Source organism: Gopherus evgoodei, chromosome 5 (assembly GCF_007399415.2).
Source record: "Gopherus evgoodei ecotype Sinaloan lineage chromosome 5, rGopEvg1_v1.p, whole genome shotgun sequence".
Classification (NCBI taxonomy): domain Eukaryota; kingdom Metazoa; phylum Chordata; order Testudines; family Testudinidae; genus Gopherus; species Gopherus evgoodei.
Genome location: NC_044326.1, coordinates 136,057,119 through 136,080,032, shown reverse-complemented (window position 1 = coordinate 136,080,032; position 22,914 = coordinate 136,057,119). Strand labels below are relative to the sequence as shown.

At 47.7% G+C, this 22,914-nt stretch overlaps 1 protein-coding gene across 5 annotated transcripts in view; it reads left to right on the top strand.

Annotated features, from left to right (window-relative positions):
- STAP1 (signal transducing adaptor family member 1) overlaps positions 1-22,914 on the top strand; it is a 38,833-nt gene that overhangs the window by 14,498 nt on the left and 1,421 nt on the right. For 2 of the 5 annotated variants that reach the window (XM_030565375.1, XM_030565373.1), the window contains exons 4-10: positions 6,363-6,476; positions 7,931-7,987; positions 12,656-12,828; positions 16,875-17,003; positions 18,549-18,618; positions 20,887-21,007; positions 21,441-21,581. In XM_030565375.1, the coding sequence (XP_030421235.1) occupies positions 6,363-6,476; positions 7,931-7,987; positions 12,656-12,828; positions 16,875-17,003; positions 18,549-18,618; positions 20,887-21,007; positions 21,441-21,581 (805 nt within the window). The remainder of the gene's footprint in view (positions 1-6,362; positions 6,477-7,930; positions 7,988-12,655; positions 12,829-16,874; positions 17,004-18,548; positions 18,619-20,886; positions 21,008-21,440; positions 21,582-22,914) is intronic. The other 3 variants (XM_030565374.1, XM_030565376.1, XM_030565377.1) reach the window with 3 other exon arrangements.

Here is a 22,914-nt window from a genome sequence, read left to right as displayed (position 1 = left end):
TCCCCCTGTCGACTCTGCTACCGCCGCTCGCTCTGGTGGAGTTCCGGAGTCAAGAGGAGCACTTTCGGGGATTGAAATATCGCGTCTAGATGAGACACGATATATCGATCCCCAAGAAATCAATTGCTACCCGCCGATACGGCCGGTAGTGAAGACGTACCCTTAGATTGATCCCCTCCCCTCCCACCCCCGTGTAGACCAGGCCTAAGAAAGAAAGAAACTTTCACCTCAAGCAGCTACTCAAGGAGATCGTGCTGCAACCTTCAACCTTGGGCCATCTGGCCTTGGCGCCAGCATCCTCGATGTGGAGTTCCCCAGCATCAGTTCATGATCCGGCACCGGTGGGGCACTGCAAGCATGCCACACCGAGGCAACGAGAAAACCCCTGGCACCATTCGACCTCACCGGCACAGTCAAAGGGCCAGTCTACAAGCCCAGGGCGCTCCCCACATAGGAAGCTGGCACCGCCCAAGCAAAAAAACACTCAAAAGGGAAGCGCTGCCCCAGGACATCTTCCAGCTCTGGTGGCTCCGGCACCGTTGAGCCCCGGGCTAAGCGCCTTGAGTGCAGAGGAAGGGCTAGAGGAGCTCCTAGAACAGCCATCCACACCAGACTCATTTGAGGCAGCAAAGGACCTAATCCAGTTGTCGGCAGCAAGCCCCCTCCCTGCCAAAAAGAAGCCTCCAGCACTGTCTTCTAGAGTGCCATCAAGAGGCAAGCCAGCAATGGTGCACCAATCAAGGTCACCATCCCGGCACTGGTCCTGGCGTCAGGCCCGATCAAGCTCGGCCTCTGCTGATTCCCAGTTGCCCCTGACCCACTGGGAATTGAGGGGACCTTTTGGACACCATGGGCCTATCACCAACAGCAGGGGCCCTCCCCCAGATCCTCAAGATCTGGCTATTCGGTGCATCGTTCTTAGTCGCTGCACAAGCCCCCCTCCACACCCAAGAAGGCCACAGTATCCAGGCCACCAGACGCTTCTCTGGAACACAGGAGAGTGGAAGCGGCACCGAGCCCGGCGCCATCCTGGAGGCAGTCTGTCAGGCAGGAACCGGAGGAGCCCCCAGCATGCAAGGAAGGACACGAAGGGCTGGAAGACGAGATGCAGAAGGCCCTCACCTCTTCATCATCCCCAGATGAAGCCAGGGTGGGCACTGCGGTGTCGGGGCTCCTCCAATTGACCACAGAGCGCACCAGGAGCTGCTCTGCAGGGTAACCCAGAACTTGGGCCTACAGGTGGAGGAAGCAGTAGAGCAGGAAGATCCTATGGTGGACATCTTAAGCCCTGAGGGCCCCTCCAGAATTGCACTCCCGCTCATAAAGACAATCCAGTCCAACTACAAGATGATCTGGCAAACCCCGGCCTCTAGTGCGCCAACAGCAAAAGGTGTAGAGCGGAAGTACTTTGCCCCTTCCAAGGGATATGACTTCCTCTTTTGTCACCTAGCCCCCTGTTCACTGGTCGTCTCAGCGGTCAATGAACAGGAACGACATGGTCAGTAAGCCCCAGCACCTAAGGCCAAAGAGGCTAAATGTCTAGACCTATTTGGCAGGAAGGTCTATTCTTCTGGGGCCTCCAGTAGAGGATCGCGAAGCAGCAGGCCATCCTGAACAGACCCAATTTTAACTCAGCCTGAGTTTGCGGCCCTCGTGGGTAAAGGAAAGATTCATAGATTCTAGGGTCAGAAGGGACCAATGTGATCATCTAGTCCGACCCCCTGCACAAAGCAGGCCACAGAACCCTACCCGTCCACTTCTATAACAAACCCATAACCTATGTCTGAGTTATTGAAGTCTTCAAATTGTGGTTTGAAGACCTCAAGCTGCAGAGATGGTAGCCACGACCTCTCTGCAGGCCTCTCTCAACTCAGCGGATGCAGCAGCCAGAACAATCACCTCAGGAGTGGTGATGAGGCGCTCGGTGTGGCTGAAGGCTTCAGGTCTTCTGCCAGAGGTCCAGAATACCCTTCAGGACCTCCCCTTCGAAGGGTCTGGTCTCTTTTCGGACCAAATGGATGCCAGGCTGCATAGCCTCAAAGACTCCCGGGCAACCCTCAAGTCATTGGAAATGCACACCCCGGTGCTGCAGAGGAAACCTTTCAAGCCCGAGCTGCCTCAGCAAAGACAATACCAGCCCTGCCCTAGGCAGGAGCTGTATCATAGGATAGGCAGAGACAACACGCCTAGCCAAGGTCAGGGCCAGGACAAGCCGCAACCTGGCAACAAGCAAGGGTTTTGAAGGTGCACTCGAAGACAGCATACCAAGCCAGTTACTGGATTTTTCCCTATGTTTCCTGAACCACTTGTCCTGCTTCTACCATGCATGGTCCCATATAACATCAGACCGTTGAGTCTTACGCATGGTACAAGTGGGATACAGGCTTTAGTTCTCCTCCTTCCCTCCCTCCCACCCCCCGTCCCCATCCCTTTTCGGGGACCCCTCTCATGAACAACTCCTTATGTAGGAGGTACAGATGCTCCTTGAGGCGGGGGCACTGGAAGACGTCCCTCGGGATCTAAGGAGCAAAGGGTTTTACTCCCGTTATTTTCTTATTCCCAAAGCAAAGGGGGGTCTTTGACCCATTTTAGACCTGCATGGACTTAACAAATTCTTAGTCAAGGTCCACTTCCACATGGTCTCCCTAGGCACTATTATTCCATCCCTGGATCCGGGGAATTGGTACAGCGTACTCAACATGAAAGATGCATACTTTCACGTCGCTATTCATCCCACTCACTAGCGGTTCCTGCGGTTCACCATAAACCAGCACCATTACCAGTTTACAGTCCTACCCTTTGGCCTGGCAGCAGCCCCCTACATGTTCATAAAATGCATGTCGGTAGTGGCAGCCTTTCTACGAAAAAGGAGAATTCAAGTATACCCATACCTAGACAACTGGCTTCTCGCAGGTCAGTCCAAGAAGGAAGTCCGTTCCCATGTGGCGGTGGCACTGGACGTATTCCGCAGGCTAGGCCTTCTAGTCAATGTGCCCAAGTCCTCCTTGATACCAACACAAAGGTTGGAGTTAATTGGGGCAGTCCTTGATTTGGTACAGCCACGAGCGAGCCTCCCAGAATCCAGATTTCTGGCCATCCAGCATGCCATAGATTCAGTGCTGAAGTTCCCCACAACCATGGCCAGATGCTGCCTGCAGATCCTAGGACACATGGCGGCGTGCACCCACATAGTCAAACACGCTCGACTACAGCTCAGGACTTCACAATTGTGGCTAGTCCGGTCTTATCGCCTGGGCGGAGACCCCCTTAGACCTTGAAGTGACAATCCCTGCCCAGGTGTTGGACTCCCTGCGCTGGTGGCTCAACCTGCAGGTAGTTTGCGAAGGGATCCCCTTCACCGCACCACAACCCACGCTGATGCTAGTAATAGACGCGTCAGACCTCGGCTGGGAAGTGCACCTGGGGGACCTTCGGACGCAAGGCTTGTGGTCCAAGGATGAAATATTGCTCCACATCAATGTGAAGGAGCTCAGGGCAGTTCGCCTAGCCTGCCAAACCTTTCACACTGCTTTAACAGGTCACAGCTTGACAGTTCTGACAGACAACACTACCGCCGTGTTCTACATAACAAACAGGGCAGAGCCCAATCCTCTCCCCTCTGCTGAGAGGCCCTTATCCTATGGGACTGTTGTATAGCCCGCTGATTACACCTCTTAGTGTCATACCTTCCGGGGGAGCAGAACAAGCTGGCAGACCACCTCAGCAGGTTGTACCGCATGCTTGAATGGTCAATGAGACCAGATGTCTTGCAATCGATCTTCCAGAAGTGGGGATTTCCCCAAATGGACCTCTTTGCCACCAGGGACAACAGTCAATGCCCGCTGTTTTGCTATTTCCAAAACCACAGTCTGGGCTCAGTCGCAGATGCCTTCGCGATCCCTTGGAGCGGGAGCCTAAAGTATGCCCTTCCACCGCTCCTGCTCATCCACAGAGTTCTCAAAATTCGCAGAGACCAGGTGGTAAAGATTCTCATTGCCCCAGCTTGGCCCCGCCAACATTGGTTTACGACTTTGCTGGAGCTGTCAGTAGCCGACCCGATTGCTCTGTCCCTGCACCAAGATCTCATCACGCAGGCCCGTGAGCACCTGCTCCCCCCGAACCTGCAGTCTCTGCATCTCATGGCGTAGAAACTCTGTGGTTGAACGTGATGGAGAGCCAGTGCTCTCTTCAGGTGTGACAAATTCTCCTCGGCAGTAGGAAACTTTCCACTAGGGCGGCATACCTCGCTAAGTAGAAGAGGTTCTCCTGCTAGTGTGAACCAAAGCATATACAGCTGCTTCAGGCCTCTGTTCCAGTTATCCTGGAATACCTGCTGCACCTTAAACATCAAGGTCTCGCCCCCCTCCTCAATTAGAGTACATCTGGCTGCCATTTCGGCGTTCCACCCAGGGGAGTTGGGGCATTCTGTGTTTTCCAACCCCATGGTAGCCCAATTTCTCAAGGGGCTGGAGAAGGTGTTTCCCTACTCACGCTCTCCAGTCCCTCCCTGGACCTGTAACCTGGTCCTGACTAAGCTAATGGACCACTTTTCGAGCCCGAGAATATAGTATTCTATAGTATTGCAACTTTTTTGTATGGAAGGGGCCCCCTGAATCCTCTGGGTGGCCCTGTCAATGAATGGAGCTGTAAGTGCTGTTCATTTCCAATCAGAAGGTGACTGAGCAAGACGCTCACACCAGCAATTCCCAGGTAGTTACCCTAAAGAATTAACAAACTTTTACTCTACATTTCCACAGAACTCAAGCACCATCCCCGAAATGTTCCCCATCACAGGATGTACATACTGAGATGGCCTTGTGATAGACAGAAAGAAAGAGGTTTTCTCCTTTATTTTTTTCTCTAGCAGATCCATGCATAGTCACAGACACCTCCTGTGCTCCCGTAAGTCAACCATAACGAGAACTTCTAGAGGGAACATTTAGTGAAGTACTGTAACTCCTATTGTTAGTCTACAGGGCTCGAAGCTAGAAAGTTGTGTGGATGTTTTGTGTAAGAGGTGTCACCTTAAAGCTGCATTTCCAGCTTTCTAACATTTGTTATTTGTTTTTCATTGTAGCTCTAATGTTCTTGCAGTGGCATGCTTGGGGGAACCTTAGGGCAGAGAGAAGAGTTTTACAGCTTCATCTCAGTATAAAATTAGCCACAGTGAAGTGGCTTCAGAGCAGTAAGGTATCCACAACCTACACCCCCTGGAGAAGAGCACAGATGAGGGGAGCTCAAACTAAACTTTATGAGCCTATCAACAGCATGTGCCATCCATATGCACCCCTTGCTGCCAGGTCCAGCAGCGGAAGTGCACCCTTCCTCGATTTCCCTGAGTGGCTTTAGCATGTCAAACAGCATTCCCATTACCAAAGGTCTGATTTACTATCGGGAAGTTCACAGAAGTGCATGACTGAACTACACCCAGGCTTCTCATCCAGGAAACAGACTCCTTCTGAGTTTATCAATCCCACATCCAAGCCCTTTGCTAACTCTCAATCTTGATTTTTTTATCTGGAGCCAGGGCTTTCCTGCTAACTGCAACTCTTCTCCTGACGGCACATGGCTGTAGGGAGCCCAGCCTGTGATGAGCTATTTCCTTTCCCTGGGAACCCCTTGTCTTAGGAGTAGTCTTCCTAAGTGACATCTGGTTGCCTTTTATCAGAGGCAGGTGCTCATTAGCCACCAACTAGCTACCAAAGGAGTTGATTGCTTACAGGTGAGCTGAGCTGAGCTGGGCTTATTCTCCTTAAAGATGCCTATCATGGGTACAGTGATGGGTACACCCCACGACAGGCCCTATACTGCCAATAAATATTCATATGTGTGTTTATTGGCATGATAGGGTCCATATATTTTACCCTGCCCTCTCTGCTAAGTGGTCTCTTCTTAGGGTTTCTCCATGCAGGACAACCTCTGTCCCACCATTTAGTTACCTCTTGCTCCAAAGAGACTAAACTTTTTATGCTCCTCTATTGCAGCTAATGAGACCCACCATATTTGGCTGCCAGGGTGAATCAATAAAATAGCTACCTATCTCCATATGGGAAACATCAGTGTAACCCAGGGCTGAATCTAGCACAATTTGTAATCAGTCTGGGAATGTTGTTGAATTCTGGGGTCCGTGCTGCATACCCACACTGAAGAGTGGTGAGAAGTTTTCCCAAAATGTATATTGTAGCTGAAAATAGTTTCTAAAAGAAGCAATAAAGGACTTTGTTTTGCCATGTATGTTAATGGCACCAATCTGAAATTTAAGAAAATCCTGGTGTTTTCTTGTTTCAGTTAGTGTCTGCTGGGAACAGCTGACTTGTTTAGATGTGCTCTAATGCATGCCCCATCTTTCTTTCCTTTCTCAGTATTTAGAGAAACTACAGCTGACGAATTCGACATCAGTAGTGAACGTTTATCCAGATGAAAAGTGCGGTGCACAGTTTATCCTGATGCTGAGAAATGAGAAAGTGGAGCTGAAGGTGAGTGAACCCAGTGAAGCTGGAAAGGCATGACTTACGCACCTTGGCCATGTTGATCCAAGCTGCTCCTGATCACCATAACATAGCAGAAAGCAATGGCAGGGCTGTTATTTTTCAAAGGTTGGCACATGATCCCACCCCCAAAAGGCAGTGGGGGTGCCACTCCTATCCTAGGGAGGAGTCTCCAAGGCTTTATCTTCTGGGACCATGGCACTCCCCTCTTTCCAGCCCTGGGAGGCATTTGCAGGGCTTCCTTTGCACACACGGTCACTGTTGCTCCCTGCTGAAGCAAGGGGGCTTCTCCTCCCCCCAGCTCCTCCTGGCCAGTGTTAGGGCTCAACTTCCACCTGTCTCTACCTTCCCTTCCATGTTATCTCCTTCACTTATTGTATTCATTCCATAGCACCCCCAGCACGAGTGGCACCCCATTGTGCTGGGCACTGGAAATACACTTAGTCAGATAGACCCTCCCTGCCCTGAAGAGCTTACAGTCTAGCTAGGCAAGACAGACAAGACGTGAGGTGAAACAGAGGTACAGAGCTAAAAGTGACTTGCTCAAGGTCACACAGCCAGTCGGTGGCAGGGCCAGTTAGGGAACCCAGGTCTGCCTCCGGTGCAATGCTTACTTCTACCTCCCTTGTCTCTCACATACAGTAAGGGTGAGGGGGAAGGGAGGAGAGAAGGATGGAAAAGGAGATAAGAAAGCAAGAGGGAGCAGTGAAGATGAATGTGGGGCATGGAGTACACGAGGGGGAACAATACTCTTCCCCCCCCCCAAAAAAATAGTTACATGGAGGTCTTCATCCCCTACTGTGCCTCTCCCCATACACACTGAGAGGCAGAAGTGTAGTGATGAGGTACTGGTGCCTTTGCCTCTCTGTAGAGTGCCTGTTCTCACCCTTCACCCCGGCTAAGTACTGGGCAAAGGGAATCCATTTTCCAAAGCCTACCACCCCCTCCACATTATGTGAGAAGGAGTTTGAGGGAGTCATACAGAGGGATTGTACCTGTATTCAGTCTCAAGGTAGGTAGTCACTATGGCATCCTGTGCATTGAATCAGAAGGGGAGCTGCCAGTGGAGGTCAAAGTTAGGTGACGATATGTCCTGTTTTAGCCTGGACAGTCCCTTTAAGCCCTGTCCAGGTGGGGAGGCAGGGCTTGGGTGGGGGACAGGCAGGGCTCAGGCCAGCCCTGCGTGGTGTCCTGTTTTCCCTTTGGGTAATATGGTCCCCGTAGTCAGAGTACAGATTGAACACTCAGCACAAAAAGATGGTAGATAAGAGGTGACAGTGAGGAAACCTGACAAGTGTCACCTTAAGTTTCCTTAGGAGAGCTGTGCTCAAGTCAACTTAAAAATGCAGACTCAGGGGATTGTGAGAGGGACACACACAGGAGAGACCAGGGAATACTTTGTTTTGGAGTCACTCTTAGGTTTCTACTTTTTATTCTCTCAGGTCGAGGACTATGACAGTGGGGAGGAATGGAAAGGCTTTATCCTCACAGTCACACAGGTAGGGAAGCTCTTTAGTGCTGGTTTGGGGTGAAGGGATAGCTCAGTGGTTTGAGCATTGGCCTGCTAAACCCGGGGTTGTGAGTTCAAATTTGTGGGAGCCATTTAGGGAACTGAGGTAAAAATCTGCCTGGGGATTGGACTAGATGACCTCCTTAGGTCCCTTCTAACCCTGATAGTCTATGATTCTATGGTTCTCAGCAGGTGAAAATTGTATCATCAATTGCTTGATCACATGTTGGTTTGTATGAAATACACTCAAGACCAAATAACCCATATCAGCCTAGTTTATTGTGGAAAAGTCAGTAGTATAGTGCAGGGGAAAAACAGCTCAGGTACAATACCAGTTTTCAGGAAGCCATCTCATGCCATACTAAGTTCACCTTACACAGGAGCTGTGCTTCCAAAGTAACACCCCAAGGCTATCCTACCTGTTCACCAGCAAAAAGGTACCCATGCCTCAGCTAAGGCTAGATTTAGCCAGTCATCTTTCCACCTTGTTTTTGATGGTACCAGGTGTACCTCTTCTCTCTTTGTTCTGAAGAAATGCATTACCACTACCAAGGTCACGCAGGCACCTTCTAGACTTGTACTATGGTATAACACCCATCTGCTTAAGCCAAAGTCTGCTTCAGCTAACACAAGATGTTATAGGATACTGAACATAAGTGAACGGGATTATAGAATTCAGGCCAAGTAATTGCTACAAATGTGTGTGTGATTTTATATATCATACACAAAGTTACATTGATAGTGTGACTAATATTAATATGGTAGTGATTAATTATATCAATATGAATTATTCAAACAACATATTAACATGCATTAAGTACACAATTAGAACATTGCATATATATTGCAAAAAATATTAATACACCTCTACTCCCATATAACACTGTCCTCGGGAGCCAAAAAATCTTACGTGTTATAGGTGAAACTGGGTTATATCGAACGATTTGATCCCCCGGAGTGCACACTTGCTTTCCTGGAGCACTGCTTTACCGCGTTATATCCAAATTCGTGTTATATCGGGTCGGGTTATATCAGGGTAGAGATGTATATGAATTTCATATGAAATTATAATAAAAATCACACATTTCTAGCAATTACTTGGCCTGAATTCTATAATCCTGTTCACTTATGTTAAGTATCCTACAACACCTTGCATTGGCTGAAGGGGGTTTTTGATTTATTTAGGTATTAGCCCAGCATACATTGGTCTCAAAGTTCTGTATGCCAATATTGCATCACAGCTGCTTCTTTCCTGTAGATCAGTAAAAGTTCATCCGTTTAACAGAAGTTCCTTTCTTCAAAAGTTATTCAGCTACTCACAGCTGTGTGCCAAAAGATTACTCATCCATAAGGGCCACAGTTGGTCAAATGCCCTGTATGTGACAGACTGGCTCCTATTTGTGCAAAGTCCTGCTATCCGTGTACTTCTCACTAGTCACATGATTCAAACCGAGCCAGCGTAACTGGTTATGTCATACCCAGGGGCTTTCTTAACAGCAGAAACCTCAGGCTGTACACTAGTGCTGAAGGCTCAGTCTCCCTTCCTTAGATACACCCATGCTGTTGTACTGGGTCACAGAGAGATCCCATGCCTCAGTCCATACGCTTGCCTTGGGAATGCACCCAATGTGTAACTGGGAGCCTGCTGTGAGGTAAAGCTAGGCTCCCTAAGGCACTGATCCTGCCAACACTTTAGGCACAAGCGTAACTTTTAACATACCCATAACCCTCTAAATAGTTTCACTCACCGCATCACCCCTACCATCAGGGCATGGCATTGCAGGGGTCTTTGCATCTAGCACTCCCTAGGTGCTTCTTGGGCCCTACAACGGCCTGTTTCCACAGCTTTGCCCACCAGCTATATTACATCTAATTCAGACCCCCTTCCAGGGTAAGGAAAGTCCTACAGGAGTTAGGCTCCTCTTCAGCCCACCCTCCAGGCTCACTTCCTAACCTCTTCTAGGTTATCTTTAAGTCACTCTCTGGCTTTGGAATAGAGCCCAGACTCTTTTCCTGAAGTCTCTTCAGGCCCTTCTTCAGGAAACTGTCACTGTCCGTAGTTCTTACTACAAAGTGAGCCTTCTCAGCCCTAGTATGAGGCTGGGTGCTGTCACCTGACTCTCTCACTAAGATGCAGCTAATTATGGCACAGGTGGGCTGATTGAACAGACCTGGCTGGTCCCAGGCCTGGGGGTCCTTACAGGGGAGGACCACCCTGTTTCAAACTACCATAACATTAAGCATGTGCCTTTGTGTTTGCAGGACTGTGGACTCGCGTTTGTTTTTTACAATTTTGAGCAGTTGCAGTGTTTGCCATGTTCCCTTTTAGTAAAATACTAGATTTTTTAAAAATTCAATAGTTCAGTATTGCACAAAAGGGGATTTACCCCCATTGGCAAACTGCAGTTTCTCCCCAGCATCCAGGACAACCCATGTATTATCTTGTGCTGTTCTCTTCGGAGTTTCAAATTGAAACAGCCACAATACCTGTCTCTAGTAAAAAGAGCCTACAGAAAGACTGCTGTCCATGAAGGGTGGCTGCTGTCCATGAAGGACGGCTTCCGTTGGCTTAATTTGAAGTTTCTTCACTCTGTGACAAAGTCTGGGCTGTTTCACTTAGTTTTATTTAATTGTCATTATTAAATAACTTCTGCTTCACTTACTGTTTTTCTGTGGACAAGATGCTTCTTTGCAAATAATCTCCCATTGTGCTCAGACCAAATCACTGGAGTGTGATTCTGCTTTGGTCAGAACACAAGCCTTGTCAAATGCTGTCAGGTTGGTAGAAAAGACTTGAAATAAGCTATTTGAAATGTCTTAACTACAACAGCCTGACCTTTGCGGCCTTCTCCCTTTCTTTCTTCCAACCCAGTGGTTTTCAACCAGTGGTCCACAGACCCCTGGGGGGCCTCAGACTATGTCTACTATTTCAAAAGGGGTCTGTACCTCCATTCAACATGGTTTTTAGGGGTGTGCAAATGAAAAAAGATTGAAAACCACTTTCTGCTAGTCAATTTACCAGGTATTGTTCTTCACAGCCCCAGGCTCAGACTTAAATTTTGTGTTTAGATGTGGCTTAACTAAAATAAGTTTTAAAATCAATTCAGTTAAATTGGTGCAAACTCCTATGTGGACATACTTCTTTCTGTTCACAATTGGCATATATCAGTTTTGCTTAAATGACCAAATTGGTGGATAATGATTGGTTATTGATATAAGCCAGTTGTAAACTGATTTGAGTATGTCCACATCGAAGTTCGCATTGCCTTAATTAAATTGATTTAAAACCTGATTTTAGTTAAACGTGCTAATTTCATATGTAGACCGGCCATTAAGGGTTCATCGACACTGCAATAAAATATCCAGGACATGGCTGTGGCTGGCCCAGGCCAGCTGACTTGAGCTGACGGGGCTAAAAATATCCATATAGACGTTTGGGCTGGAGTCCATGCTCAGAAACCCCATGGGCTCCCAGTTACACATTGGGTGCATTCCCAAGGCAAGCCCAAGCCTGAATGTCTACACTGCAGTTTTTAGCCTCACAGCCCCAGTCCTGTGGCCATGAGTCAACTGACCTGGGCTCCAAAGCTCAGTGCTGTGGGTTTTTTATTGCAGTGTAGACACACTCCCTATGACTGATTTTCAGAAGTGCTAAATAGCCACAATTCCCATTGAAATCAATGATGCTATGGGTGCTCAGCATCTCAGAAAGTCAGGCCACAGCTGCATTTGGTTGTTAAGGCTCCCATGCCCTCCCTTGGTTCTTGTCATGCAGACAGAAAGCAGAAGACCAGAGTCCAAAGCGCAGGCAATGCCATGTTTATTGGCGTGAACAAGCAAGGATATCCCAGCTCTTCACAGCAATGGAGCTCTCCTGTTTTCCCCCCACCTCCTTCTCCTTTTTAATAGGCTTACTTATACCTATAGTGCTCGCCCCTGGTACCATCCCTAACGATTTGTAGTCAGATTCCATTTTGGAGGGTCTTGAGTCTGGGGGATTTGGTACCACCTCTTTTGTACCCCATGGGAGGGGTAGGGAGTGAGACTGTGTTTCAGCCAGGATCACCATTTCCTTGGCTTTTATCCTTCTTATACCTTCCCTCCAACTCCCTCACCTCTCCTGCCTGGTTGCTTGACCTTGGCTTGGGAGAGGAGTTGGGCAGCCTTCAAGTGTACGTTTGTATATTAAACTCCCACCATACCCAGCAACATTTTAACTCTATTCCTCATCTTTTCTCATTGTGCTATAAACCCCAGCTGGCTGTGGGCAGATGCAACACACAGTGTCTTTGGTCACAGGTTAGTAAGGATATAAGAATGTCAGAAGTCAAACGGACAAACAAAAGCCAAAATTCTATCTCAGGCTAATAAACAGGCCTAGATACTATATTTCCATCGCCAACACTGCCATGAACATCTAGCTCCACTTGCTCAAATCACTCTGGAGTTTTTATTCAAAGGTAGGATTGGACACAAGGCAGTTCCATTTACCAGCCAGTGCTCATCTACTAAATCCAGCAATTAAAAAAAGATTTCTGCTTTGTGGTTTGTCTTTTATTAGTGTGTGGTGGTAGTGGGGTCCAACACGGTTAACACCCACCAACGTTATTCTCCCCATTCCATTTCTTTTGCAACTTTATTTTTTGTTAATTCCCAGTTGTCAGTTCCAGTGTGTAGGTCACTGCTACCTGGACAACTTATTAAGCTGCATGAGGTGCTAGAGAAAGAAAAGAAAAGGAGGACTGCAATGGAAGAGTCACCCAGTGCATCTTTGAGCACAGAGGAGACAAACAATGGAGACTACGTTAAAATACTGAACACTATGCCAGAGTAAGTTCAGACTGAACTATGTCACTACAAGTCTGATCAGAATTTTCTCTTTTCTTTCAGAGCATTATAATTTTCCTATATATAAGTGTACAGGGATCTGTACTGGGCCCAGACCTATTCAACATATTCATAAATGATCTGGAAAAAGGGGTAAACAGTGAGGTGGCAAATTTTTCAGATGATACAAAACTACTCAAGATAGTTAAGTCCCAGGCAGACTGCGAAGAGCTACTAAAGGATCTCAAAAACTGTGTGACTGGGCAACAAAATAGCTAATGAAATTCAATGTTGTTAAATGCAAAGTAATGCACATTGGAAAACACAATCCCAACTATATATATATATATATATATATAAATAAAATGATGGGGTCTAAATTAGCTGTTACCACTCAAGAAAGAAATCTTGGAGTCATTGTGGATAGTTCTCTCAACGTGCAGCGGCAGTCAAAAAAGCAAGCAGAATGTTGGGAATCATTAAGAAAGGAATAGATAATAAGACAGAAAATATCATATTGCCTCTATATAAATCCATGGTACACCCACATCTTGAATACTGCGTACAGATGGGGTCACCCCATCTCAAAAAAAAGATATATTGGAATTGGAAAAGTTTTGAAAAGGGCAACAAAATTTATTAGGGGTATGGAACAGCTGCCATTTGAGAAGAGATTAATAAGACTGGGACTTTTCAGCTTAGAAAAGAGACGACTAAAGGGGGGATATGATAGAGGGCTATAAAATCATGATTGGTTTGGAGAAAGTAAATAAGGAAGTGTTATTTACTCCTTCTCAGAACAGAAGAACTAAGGGTCACCCAATGAAATTAATAGGCAGTAGGTTTTAAACAAACAAAAGGAAGTATTTCTTCACACAACACACAGTCAACCTGTGGAACTCCTTGCCAGAGCATGTTGTGAAGGCCAAGACTATAATAGGGATCAAAAAAGAACTAGATAAAGTTCATGGAGGATCGGTCCATTAACTATTAGCCAGGATGGGCAGGGATGGTGTCTCTAGCTTCTGTTTGCCAGAAGCTGGGAATGGGTGACAGGATGGATCAGTTGATGATTACCTGTTCTGTTCGTTCCCTCTGGGCATCTGGCATTGGCCACTGTCAGAAAACATGATACCAGGGCTAGATGAACCTTTGGTCTGACCCAGTATGGCTGTTTGTAATAGAGCGCGGCCGGGGCTCGACCCTCCTTGGGGGGGGGAGGGGAGCCACACCAGCTCGCCTCACTCCTTCTGCCTCGGGCCCATCCCTTGCTGTGGGGTTGAGCACGAGAGAACAGTATATACGTACGCCCCAGCCCTTGGGCAGGGCGGGGCAAAACACACAGTCTATGCTCAGGCCTTTCAGCAGGGGCTGAGCAACAAGGTAACTCAGACAGCCTCCTCAGGTCAGGGGAGGGGAGTCTGCCACCCTTGGAGGGGTGGCAGGGGGAACGCAGACCCACCCACTCCACTGCATTCCAGCCCGGGGCCCTAGCAGCTGTTAACGGTGCTGACGGTCAGTGGGGAATCCTGACCAAAACACACTGCCATTGGCTCAGGCGAGCTTGCAGCCTGACTGAGGTCGGCTGCCCCCGGGCCACTTCCAACCTCCCCCTCGCTGGGTACCTGCCCTCTGCCAGCGTCGTCCAGGGCGTCCCAGACCATGGGTTCCTCAGGGTGTCCACCGTCGGGAAGTCCAGTCCACTCCTCGGGGTACCGGGCATCGGGAGGTCCAGTCCACTCCTCCACAGGCCGAGCGTCAGACCACTCAGTCAGCTCCTCTGAGTGCTGGCCCCAGGGGAGGTCAGGCCAGTACCCCTCCGGGTACCGGGTGGGATAGGCCGGGCCCAGCAGGAGCTCGGGCCCTATCATCTGCTCTCTCTGGCCGCCTCCCTCTAACTGAGCCCTGGGGCCGGGCTTTTGTACTTCCTGTCCTGCCCCTTGACTTCCGGGGGGGGGGGGGGACAGGCGGAAGGGGCTCCGCCCATGGCTGCACCCTTTCTGGCCTCTTCTCCTCAGGAGCGCGGGAGAGCGGGGCCCCCTCACTACACTGTTCTTACAAACAAAACCATTTATTTATATCAATCATTATTAAGACTACATTTTAGTCACAGGTATTTTTAATAAAAGTCATGGACAGGTCACTGGCAATAAACAAAAATTCATAGTCTGTAACCAGTCCTTGACTTGTACTATATACCCCTGACTAAATCTTGGGTGCCTGGGGCAGGGAGTGGCCCAGGGGCACTGTGGGTACTCTGGGGGAAGTGGCCCAGGACCCCTGCTGGTGCGGGGGGCAGCCCACAGCCTGGCACCCCCGCAGGTGCTGGGGGGCTAGGGGAGGGCTGGCAGGCTTCCTACCCAGCTCTGCGCAGCTCCCAGAAGTGGCAGGCATGTCCCTGCAGCCCCTAGGCAGAGTTGCAGCCAAGGGTCTCTGCATGCTGCCCCCACCCTGAGCGCCCACTCCGGAGCTCCCATTGGCCAGAAACCATGGCCAATGGGAGCTGCGGGAGCGCTGCCAGCAGGCGGAGGCAGCGCACAGAGCCGCTTAGCCATGCCTTCACCTAGGAGCTGAGGGAGGGACATGTTGCCATTTCCGGGGACCCCCTTCCCCTCCCTGAGGTGAGCACCGTCCAGAGCCCTCACCCCCTCCCACACCCCACTCCCTGCCTCAGCCCTGAACCCCCTCCCATTCCCAAACTCCTGCTGCTGCTGTGTGGGAGGGGCACGGTGGCCTAAGACTGCCCCAGCAGCAGTTGGCAGCCCCCAGGCCAGCCACACCAGCAGCTGCAGAATCATGGAGGTCCCAGAGTCTCAGAAGCCGTGACTTCCATGACAGACTTGCAGCCTTAATCATTATTCATTCAGGGGCCTACATTTGACTTTGTCATGAGTAGCATGGAATTTTATGTATTTGTCCTTTCATTGAACATTGCACTACACTTGTCCCTTTTGGTTTATTGAGCCAGTGCTTGAAAATACCTATTACATAAAAAGAAGAGGGTGCCAGAGGTCTGCGAGCAACTGTTGCTAGCTTGTTTCCTTGTAGCGTATGTATATGTGTATTTGATGGGTGCATTCTTGGTTTCAGGAACTAGCACATCATTATCTTCAAAAAAATCTCTGATAAACAATAGGAGCCATGATAGACTGCAGGTTCTTCCATAGTGATGGGCCAAAGGATCTGGATTCTGAACACATCAAAATTCAGGCAGGGCTGTTTGGATCTGAGATTTTGTTTTAGCCAATTGTAGAGATAGGGATCATTTGCAAAGTTTAGCTCTAGATTCAGCTGTGGGTTTCAGTGCACAGAATTTGGGTTCTTTGGTTCAGACTCATCTCTGTAATTCAGTAATCACATAGATTACTCTTCAACACTACAGAATATTGGCATTTCAGCCCCGTCACTCCTGATACTTCCAGTTACTGTAGCAGCATTTCAGAAAGGACACTGCCCTCATCCTGTGTCTCTTCACTCGCCAGAGATTTTTGTCCTTGCTGTTTCAGTGTGTTTTGTTTTGAGAAAGTTCAAATGGACCATATGCTGCTTTCCTGGAAGCTTTTTCAACCATGCCTTAGACTGTCACATATGTTTGTCTTTCTAGGAAAATTATACTGTACTAGGTAATATATTTGCTGGTGATGGATATTCAAAGTATTCCATCTAAGGTGAGCAAAATGGGTCAGTTTACATTACTCACTTTGCTTTGGGTATTAAGCCTTGTTGGTTACACCGCCTGCCATCTGAGCTGTGCCCCATGACTAACACAGCTACCACTCTGAAACACTGAAAGGGATGAATCATGGCTATCTGGAGTTCTGCCGACTGGCTAACATGGTGGCATCACTCTATAGAATGACCCTTTCAGGTGTGAGACTTCTTGGAGCAACAAAGGCAAACGGTAGCCCCGGATACTTAAGGTACAGGATACGCTACAAATAGGCAGATCTAGTCCTCATCCAGACTCATGCTACCTGCCCATAGAATGATCGGCTTCTGCTAGTGGAACTCAGTGTGTTCATGCTGCCTCTCTCCTCCCTTCTTTGCAGGTGCTTCTATGCAGTGTCACGGCAGAAAGCGATTGAGATGTTAGAGAAGAATCCTTCTTGGGGGAACCTGATCCTGCGGCCTGGTAGTGACAGTAAGAACTACTCAGTCACTATCAGACAGGTGATAGAGTAAGTTGAATCCACAAGATATAATCTAACTGCTAATTGACATGTACTGTATTATGATGCCTAATGTAGAATTCCCAGGGACTGCTTGTGAAATCTGTCCTGTATTGTGAGAATAATTGGGAGAAGGTAAATCAGGCACTGAGCATGGGCTCAAGGAACAGTGTGATTGGCTTACAGAGAAAGAGAGGATTGATACATTGACAAATGAGATACAAATCAGCCAAAGCATGCTGGCCTGATGAGGCAGAGGGCATGAGCCTGGTCCTTGAAATGTCTCCTACATCATGGAATATTAGACTTTCAAACCCTAGAGTAAGCACCAAAAAACATGTGTACACACTGGAGCCATTTCTAACACTAGAACAAATGATCAGAGTTAAAGCTAATAAAATTGAACTCAGCATCAAACCACACAAAACTTGTTACATTTCAGTGTTTGGAGAGCTTCAAAACCAGAGGCAGCTGAGACCCAAAACGAAGTTCTGGGGCTGTAGGTAGCAAACACACTTGGGCTCTCCTCTTCCTGGCCTCACTCACCTCAAGGACTACCTTTTCTGCCTCCTTCCCTAGGGGGACCAGACTTTCAGGTAGGACCCCAACGCAGACAGAAGTCCCCAGGAGGGTTTGGGTTGGTGACATGGGCACTGGAGACTGAGGGGGAAGGGCAAATGGCCGTTGCTACCATTTTTAAATGGAGGTGGGTGGGAACCATGTGCCTCCACATTTGAGAGTCTGAACTCGGCACAATAGAGACAGGGGACCCAATCCCTCACCCCCACTTTGTCCCCTGTCTGAAGCTGAGTGACAATGACAGAGCCCTTCCCCATTGGCATGACGGAGGGGCAGGTAGGTCAAATTCGAGTGAGGGGTGTTGTGACCTGGTGCATGGGGTTACATCATCATTCAAATTTGGCCTGTTTGGGTGCTTCCCACCTCCATACACACACATACTTTTGCAGTCCCTGTGGTGCCAGTGGTTGAAGATTGGGATGGTCCATGACACAGAGGGTTTTGGCAGCTGGGCGCACAGAAGGGTCCCCTCTGCCGCGGTCTAGGGAATTCCTGTGCTGTTTTGAAACACAATGTAGAACATTTCTGTAACTGTCTGAGTCTGAAATCTAAAGTCACTAAAGTTTCTGGCATTCTTTCTATGAGATTTTCACCTAGAACCAGAAAACAATTCCCAGAGACCCCACACTCCTAGGCCCTGCTGCTGTTTCCAGCATCCTCAAGCAAAACCTGGGAAGACAAAACTGGCTATTCCTGGTATTTCTAAAGTAAAATAAAGACCTAAAAATACCTTTCCAGCTTCTTGATGCATCACAAAGCAGCAAAAAGGCAAACAAACCATTTTTTCCCCCTTACTGGTCACCTTTAAATGAACTGTTCCAAAAAGAGATTAACAACATTAGTGTATTGAAACCTTCCATCAAATGAACATCTTAAATAAAAGACAGGAAACCTGCAGCCATCCCCATTCATTTTCATTTACACTGTATTTTATGAACAGCAGTGTATTAATACTGTATTTTCTTTTTGTGTCAGTGGTCCATGCATAAAGCACTACCGAGTGATGAACATGGGCAAAGGTTACACAATTGAACTGTCAAGACCAGTAAGTGGGTGTTTCCTTGTTGGAGATAAAAAACCATGTATTGGGCCTATGTTAGAAAGTTGGAAAGAGTAGGAAAAGTAGAACAAAAAAAGCAGGGATTCCAAGGCCAGCAGGGACAGCCATCTAGGCTGATCTGTGTAGCACAGGCCAAAGAACTTCTCCAAAATAATTCCTAGAGCAGAGCTTTTGAAGAAACATCCCATCTTGATTTTAAAATGGTCAGTGATAGAGAATCTACCACGACTCTTGGTAATTTTTTCCAGTGGTTAATTACTCAGTTAAAAATGGATGCTTTATTTGCTCTCTGAATTTGTCTAGCTTTAACTCCAGCATTGGATCATGTTATACCATTGAGAAGTTAATTCTATGTCTGTGACCAGCCTGGAAACTGAACTCGTATCTGAACTTGTTTACACGCAGAATTAAGAACAGGTTTAAGCTAAACTGAAATTACCCTGGTTTATACAGAAATAAGTGTCCATACAGCTTTTTGTTTGGTTGGTTTTTTTTACCAGTATAACTAGATGTATTGAAATTCACACCTTAAATTAAATCAGTGCAACTTTCTCCCAGGTGGCTCACACTTTTCTTCTATATAGTTCTGAAATGCCTGGTCTTCCATCACAATTTAGAAATTGAAACTTGAGAAATCAAACTGCTCGCCCAAAATTACCGTGGCACTACAGGATAACTTTTAAGGTTTCATTTGGATTTGCAGGTTGGTTAGATCTCTGTGCCCATACTGGCCCTTGCCAGCTTCCTTGTGGAACTGCTCAAAGTAGGAAATTGTAACCTCTGTGGCCCTTGACTGAGTTCTTAAGGGTGTTACCACACCACACCGTTCAACTCAGTCTCCTGAAATCTACAAGAAGTTTCCTTTTCTCTGAGGCATCTGCCACCGAATAGCCCCCGACTAACTGGAATTGGATGTGGGCACTGTTAGCTCATATAGAAATGTTATTGACCTAGTACAGAAAGGAGAGAGGAAACGGACTAAACCAAAGCTGGTTAAACAAACTGGTACTAGTTCAATGGGTTGCTATAAGTGCTCAGAAGCAGAGCCCAAACATTACATACAGAAATTGGTTTAAAAAGCTGAATTAAAACAAAAGACCAAATGAGAGGCAATGTTGCCTAGTGGAGAGGGCACTGGACTAGGACCCAGAAGACCTAGGCTGTATTCCTGGCTCTGCCAGAGGCCTGCTAGATCACTTTCTGCCTCAGTTTCCTCATCTGTAAAATGGAGATACTGAGTATGATCTCCTATGTAAAGCACTTTGAGATCAACTGATAAAAAGCACTGTGAAACACCAGACAAATAGTAAAGCCATGGAGCCTCACAAACTGACAATGGTAGAGGTTGCAGCAGCTTCCAGGGATCACAGACAAGGCTGTCATAGGTGTGCAAACCTAGAGGAACTTGGCCCTTAAAGGGGGTAAATCTGGAAAGGGAGCACATGGTGTACTTGGCATTGGACCCCCAAAAATGTCAGGCCAGCTCTCCACTCCCCTGTTGTCCTGGAAGCATCTCTCAGGTATTAGCATCTCCTCCTGCTAGTCAAACATCTGCCTTTGATGATGATCCTAAAATGAAGCTGTGCCATGATAGGGGTGGTGGAATATCCTGTGGAGCCATTTTATTAAAACATTTCAGCTCATTTTCTCCCTCTCCCACAAGAAGATTAAAATCCAAGGCCAAACCTAGGAGTCCTCACTCAACCTAAATTCCCACTGTAGGATCTGATAGCCTGTCTAGATAAGCTTTGAGCTGAAGAGGGGCAGAACCTCAAGAGACAAGTGTTTTTTAGTGGTGTGTGTCACGTCTCAGCCTATTCTTTACTTTGGGAACAAGGGAGGAACCCACGCTGTGTTGTACTAGCACTGTGCTTTGTTTCCTTTGCCTAGCTGGAGCTGTACTTTGCAGGAGAGAAAGATGGAAGGAGGGGTTTCTGGAAAGGAAGCCCAAACTGCAGCCTTGTTCAAGGCCCAAGCCTGCAGTGCATACCCATCAGTGCCATGCATAAGCCCCCTCCTACAATGTGCCTAACATGCAATGCTGATTTTCAGCACGTATTTTGCCCTTGTATTTGGGTGCTCTGGGAAGCTCCTGTTTTCACTGCCCTTATAGTAGGTGGCCCTTGAAACAGTGCATTGAGGGTGAATCCAGTTTCAGCCACTTGACAATATCTTTAGGTACGTACCTGCTAGCACATTGCTGACTGAAAACATAGTTCACAGTAACTTCTCACACCCCTTTTTGTCACCTAGGTTATACGCCAGAGCCTTCATGATGTCATTGATTACTTTGTGAATCAAACCCAAGGGAGCCTGAAGCCATTTGTTACACACACGTATGACAACAAATTGGGTATGCAGCTTGTTTCTACATGTAAGCACAGTTTCTGAATTCCAGCTCTTAAACTGTGTTAACTGCAAGGTGTCTATACTGGCAGTAACTCATTTGCAAGCATGTGGGCATAAAACATGGATTGACTATTTTGAACAAAAACATCTCACGTTACAAACAGAGGAGGGGTGAATTCTATCAAATAAATGGATCACTCTAATTTCAAAACAACTGAAATAAGCCACCTATTAATTCAGCAGAGCTGGGAGGGTCTCAGAGCTTGGGCTCCAGCCTAAGCCCAGAAGTCTACACAGCAATGAAACAGGGCCACAGCCCGAACCAGCTGGCATCAGCTAGTCGCTGGTTTTTCTTTGCTGTGTAGACATATCCTTATTCTTAATAAATGGGGCTAGGTTCTTCAGGAGACTGCTCTCACACACAGGGGAACATTAAATCTTCTGTCCGTTTTCTGCAGCTGAACTTTCTTTAGACCATGCCCCAAGAGACATACACCCGGTGATTGTCTCTCAGCCCAGAGCCAAGCCTCCCCGGAGCCCTATGCCTGAGAAAGAAACAGCACTGCTTCAGCAGTATCCTGTAGCCAGATACGTGCATGGTGAGGACAGCACAGCTTTGCGGGCCTTCTGTTTCTTTGAAAGTTAGGTTTGAAAATGGGAAAGTGAGTTTTTTGGGGAGGGAAGTGTCATGTGCAGTGGGGGGATACAGCAGCATTCAGAGCCTCTCTCCTGATCTATCAGTCTGCACACCCTACTATCAAAAGCAGCATTGCTTCTCCCCGACAAGGACTTCTCAGGGTGGTGGGTAGATGCAAGCAGATATTGTCAGTGAACAGGGGGAGGGATTAGAGATGGAAGACAGGTTTTTGCCTCCAGCTTATTGGTTCAACCCAGATGACTGCAGTGACTGACCCGTCCAGCGCCTATGTTAAATGAATTGGTGTGGTCTGTCCATTTCTGTGGAGTACAAGCCTCAGTTGATGCTGACACTTGTTGGCAGTCTCAGCGAGGCCAAGGACTGCATGGACTATGTACACTGTCCTGCCCCACTGTCCTTACACGTGATCACATGAAAGTGGCACATAGAAACTGTGCTGCTGCCAGCTGGGCTAGGAAACTTGTCTTCAGCCCTGCCAATCACCGCTGCTACTCCTGAGCTGCACCTGTGCAAAGCCCTGGTACAAGTAAAGCCATAATTTGCACTGGCACAAATGGCAGCTTTGAGTGGCTTTGCCTGGCTGGGCCCAGGCTCAGGGAGAAGGTAGATATGGTCACCACCTTTTGTCTCTTTACATATTCATATTTTTCAGTCTTGCTGCTTTTTCTTACAGGTCTCTAACATCTAGCCATTCATCAGTCCGTCTGTATGGAAAAGCTCAGCCAAGCCCTTAATTTACCTCTCTGACTTGCAGCCTTGCTCTCTAAGTTCCATTCAGAATGCTGCTAAAACTCTCCTGGATTGTGCTCTGACCACGTCAACCCCTCGGCGTCCCTCAGCTAACTCCCTCCTTCACTGCCTCATAAGTGCATAAGCTTCTTGTCTTTATCTTTCTTACCTAGTCCCACCCTCCCCAGCTGCTCTAGTAACCAATCACAATGTCAGCCCCTGGCCTTCGCTCCTTCCTTTTCTCCCCCACATTGCCCCTTGTACAAACTCTGAAAACCTGAACAGTTCCTAACCCTACATCCTCTTTAAACCTCACGTTCGCAATGATGCCTCCAAAAGCCGCCATTCTGATCATGTCCAGGCAGGTGACAAGCTGTGACTCTTCCACTCCTCCAATTCTCTTCCTCTAACCCATTAAAAAAAAACACCACCACCTTGAATTAACAAACCTCTGCCACTTCACCAGATTTGCTTCCATGTTGTATTGTCATCCTCTTTATGGCATGAGATTGATGTTCTTCAGGGCCTGGAGCTCTCTTTGTACA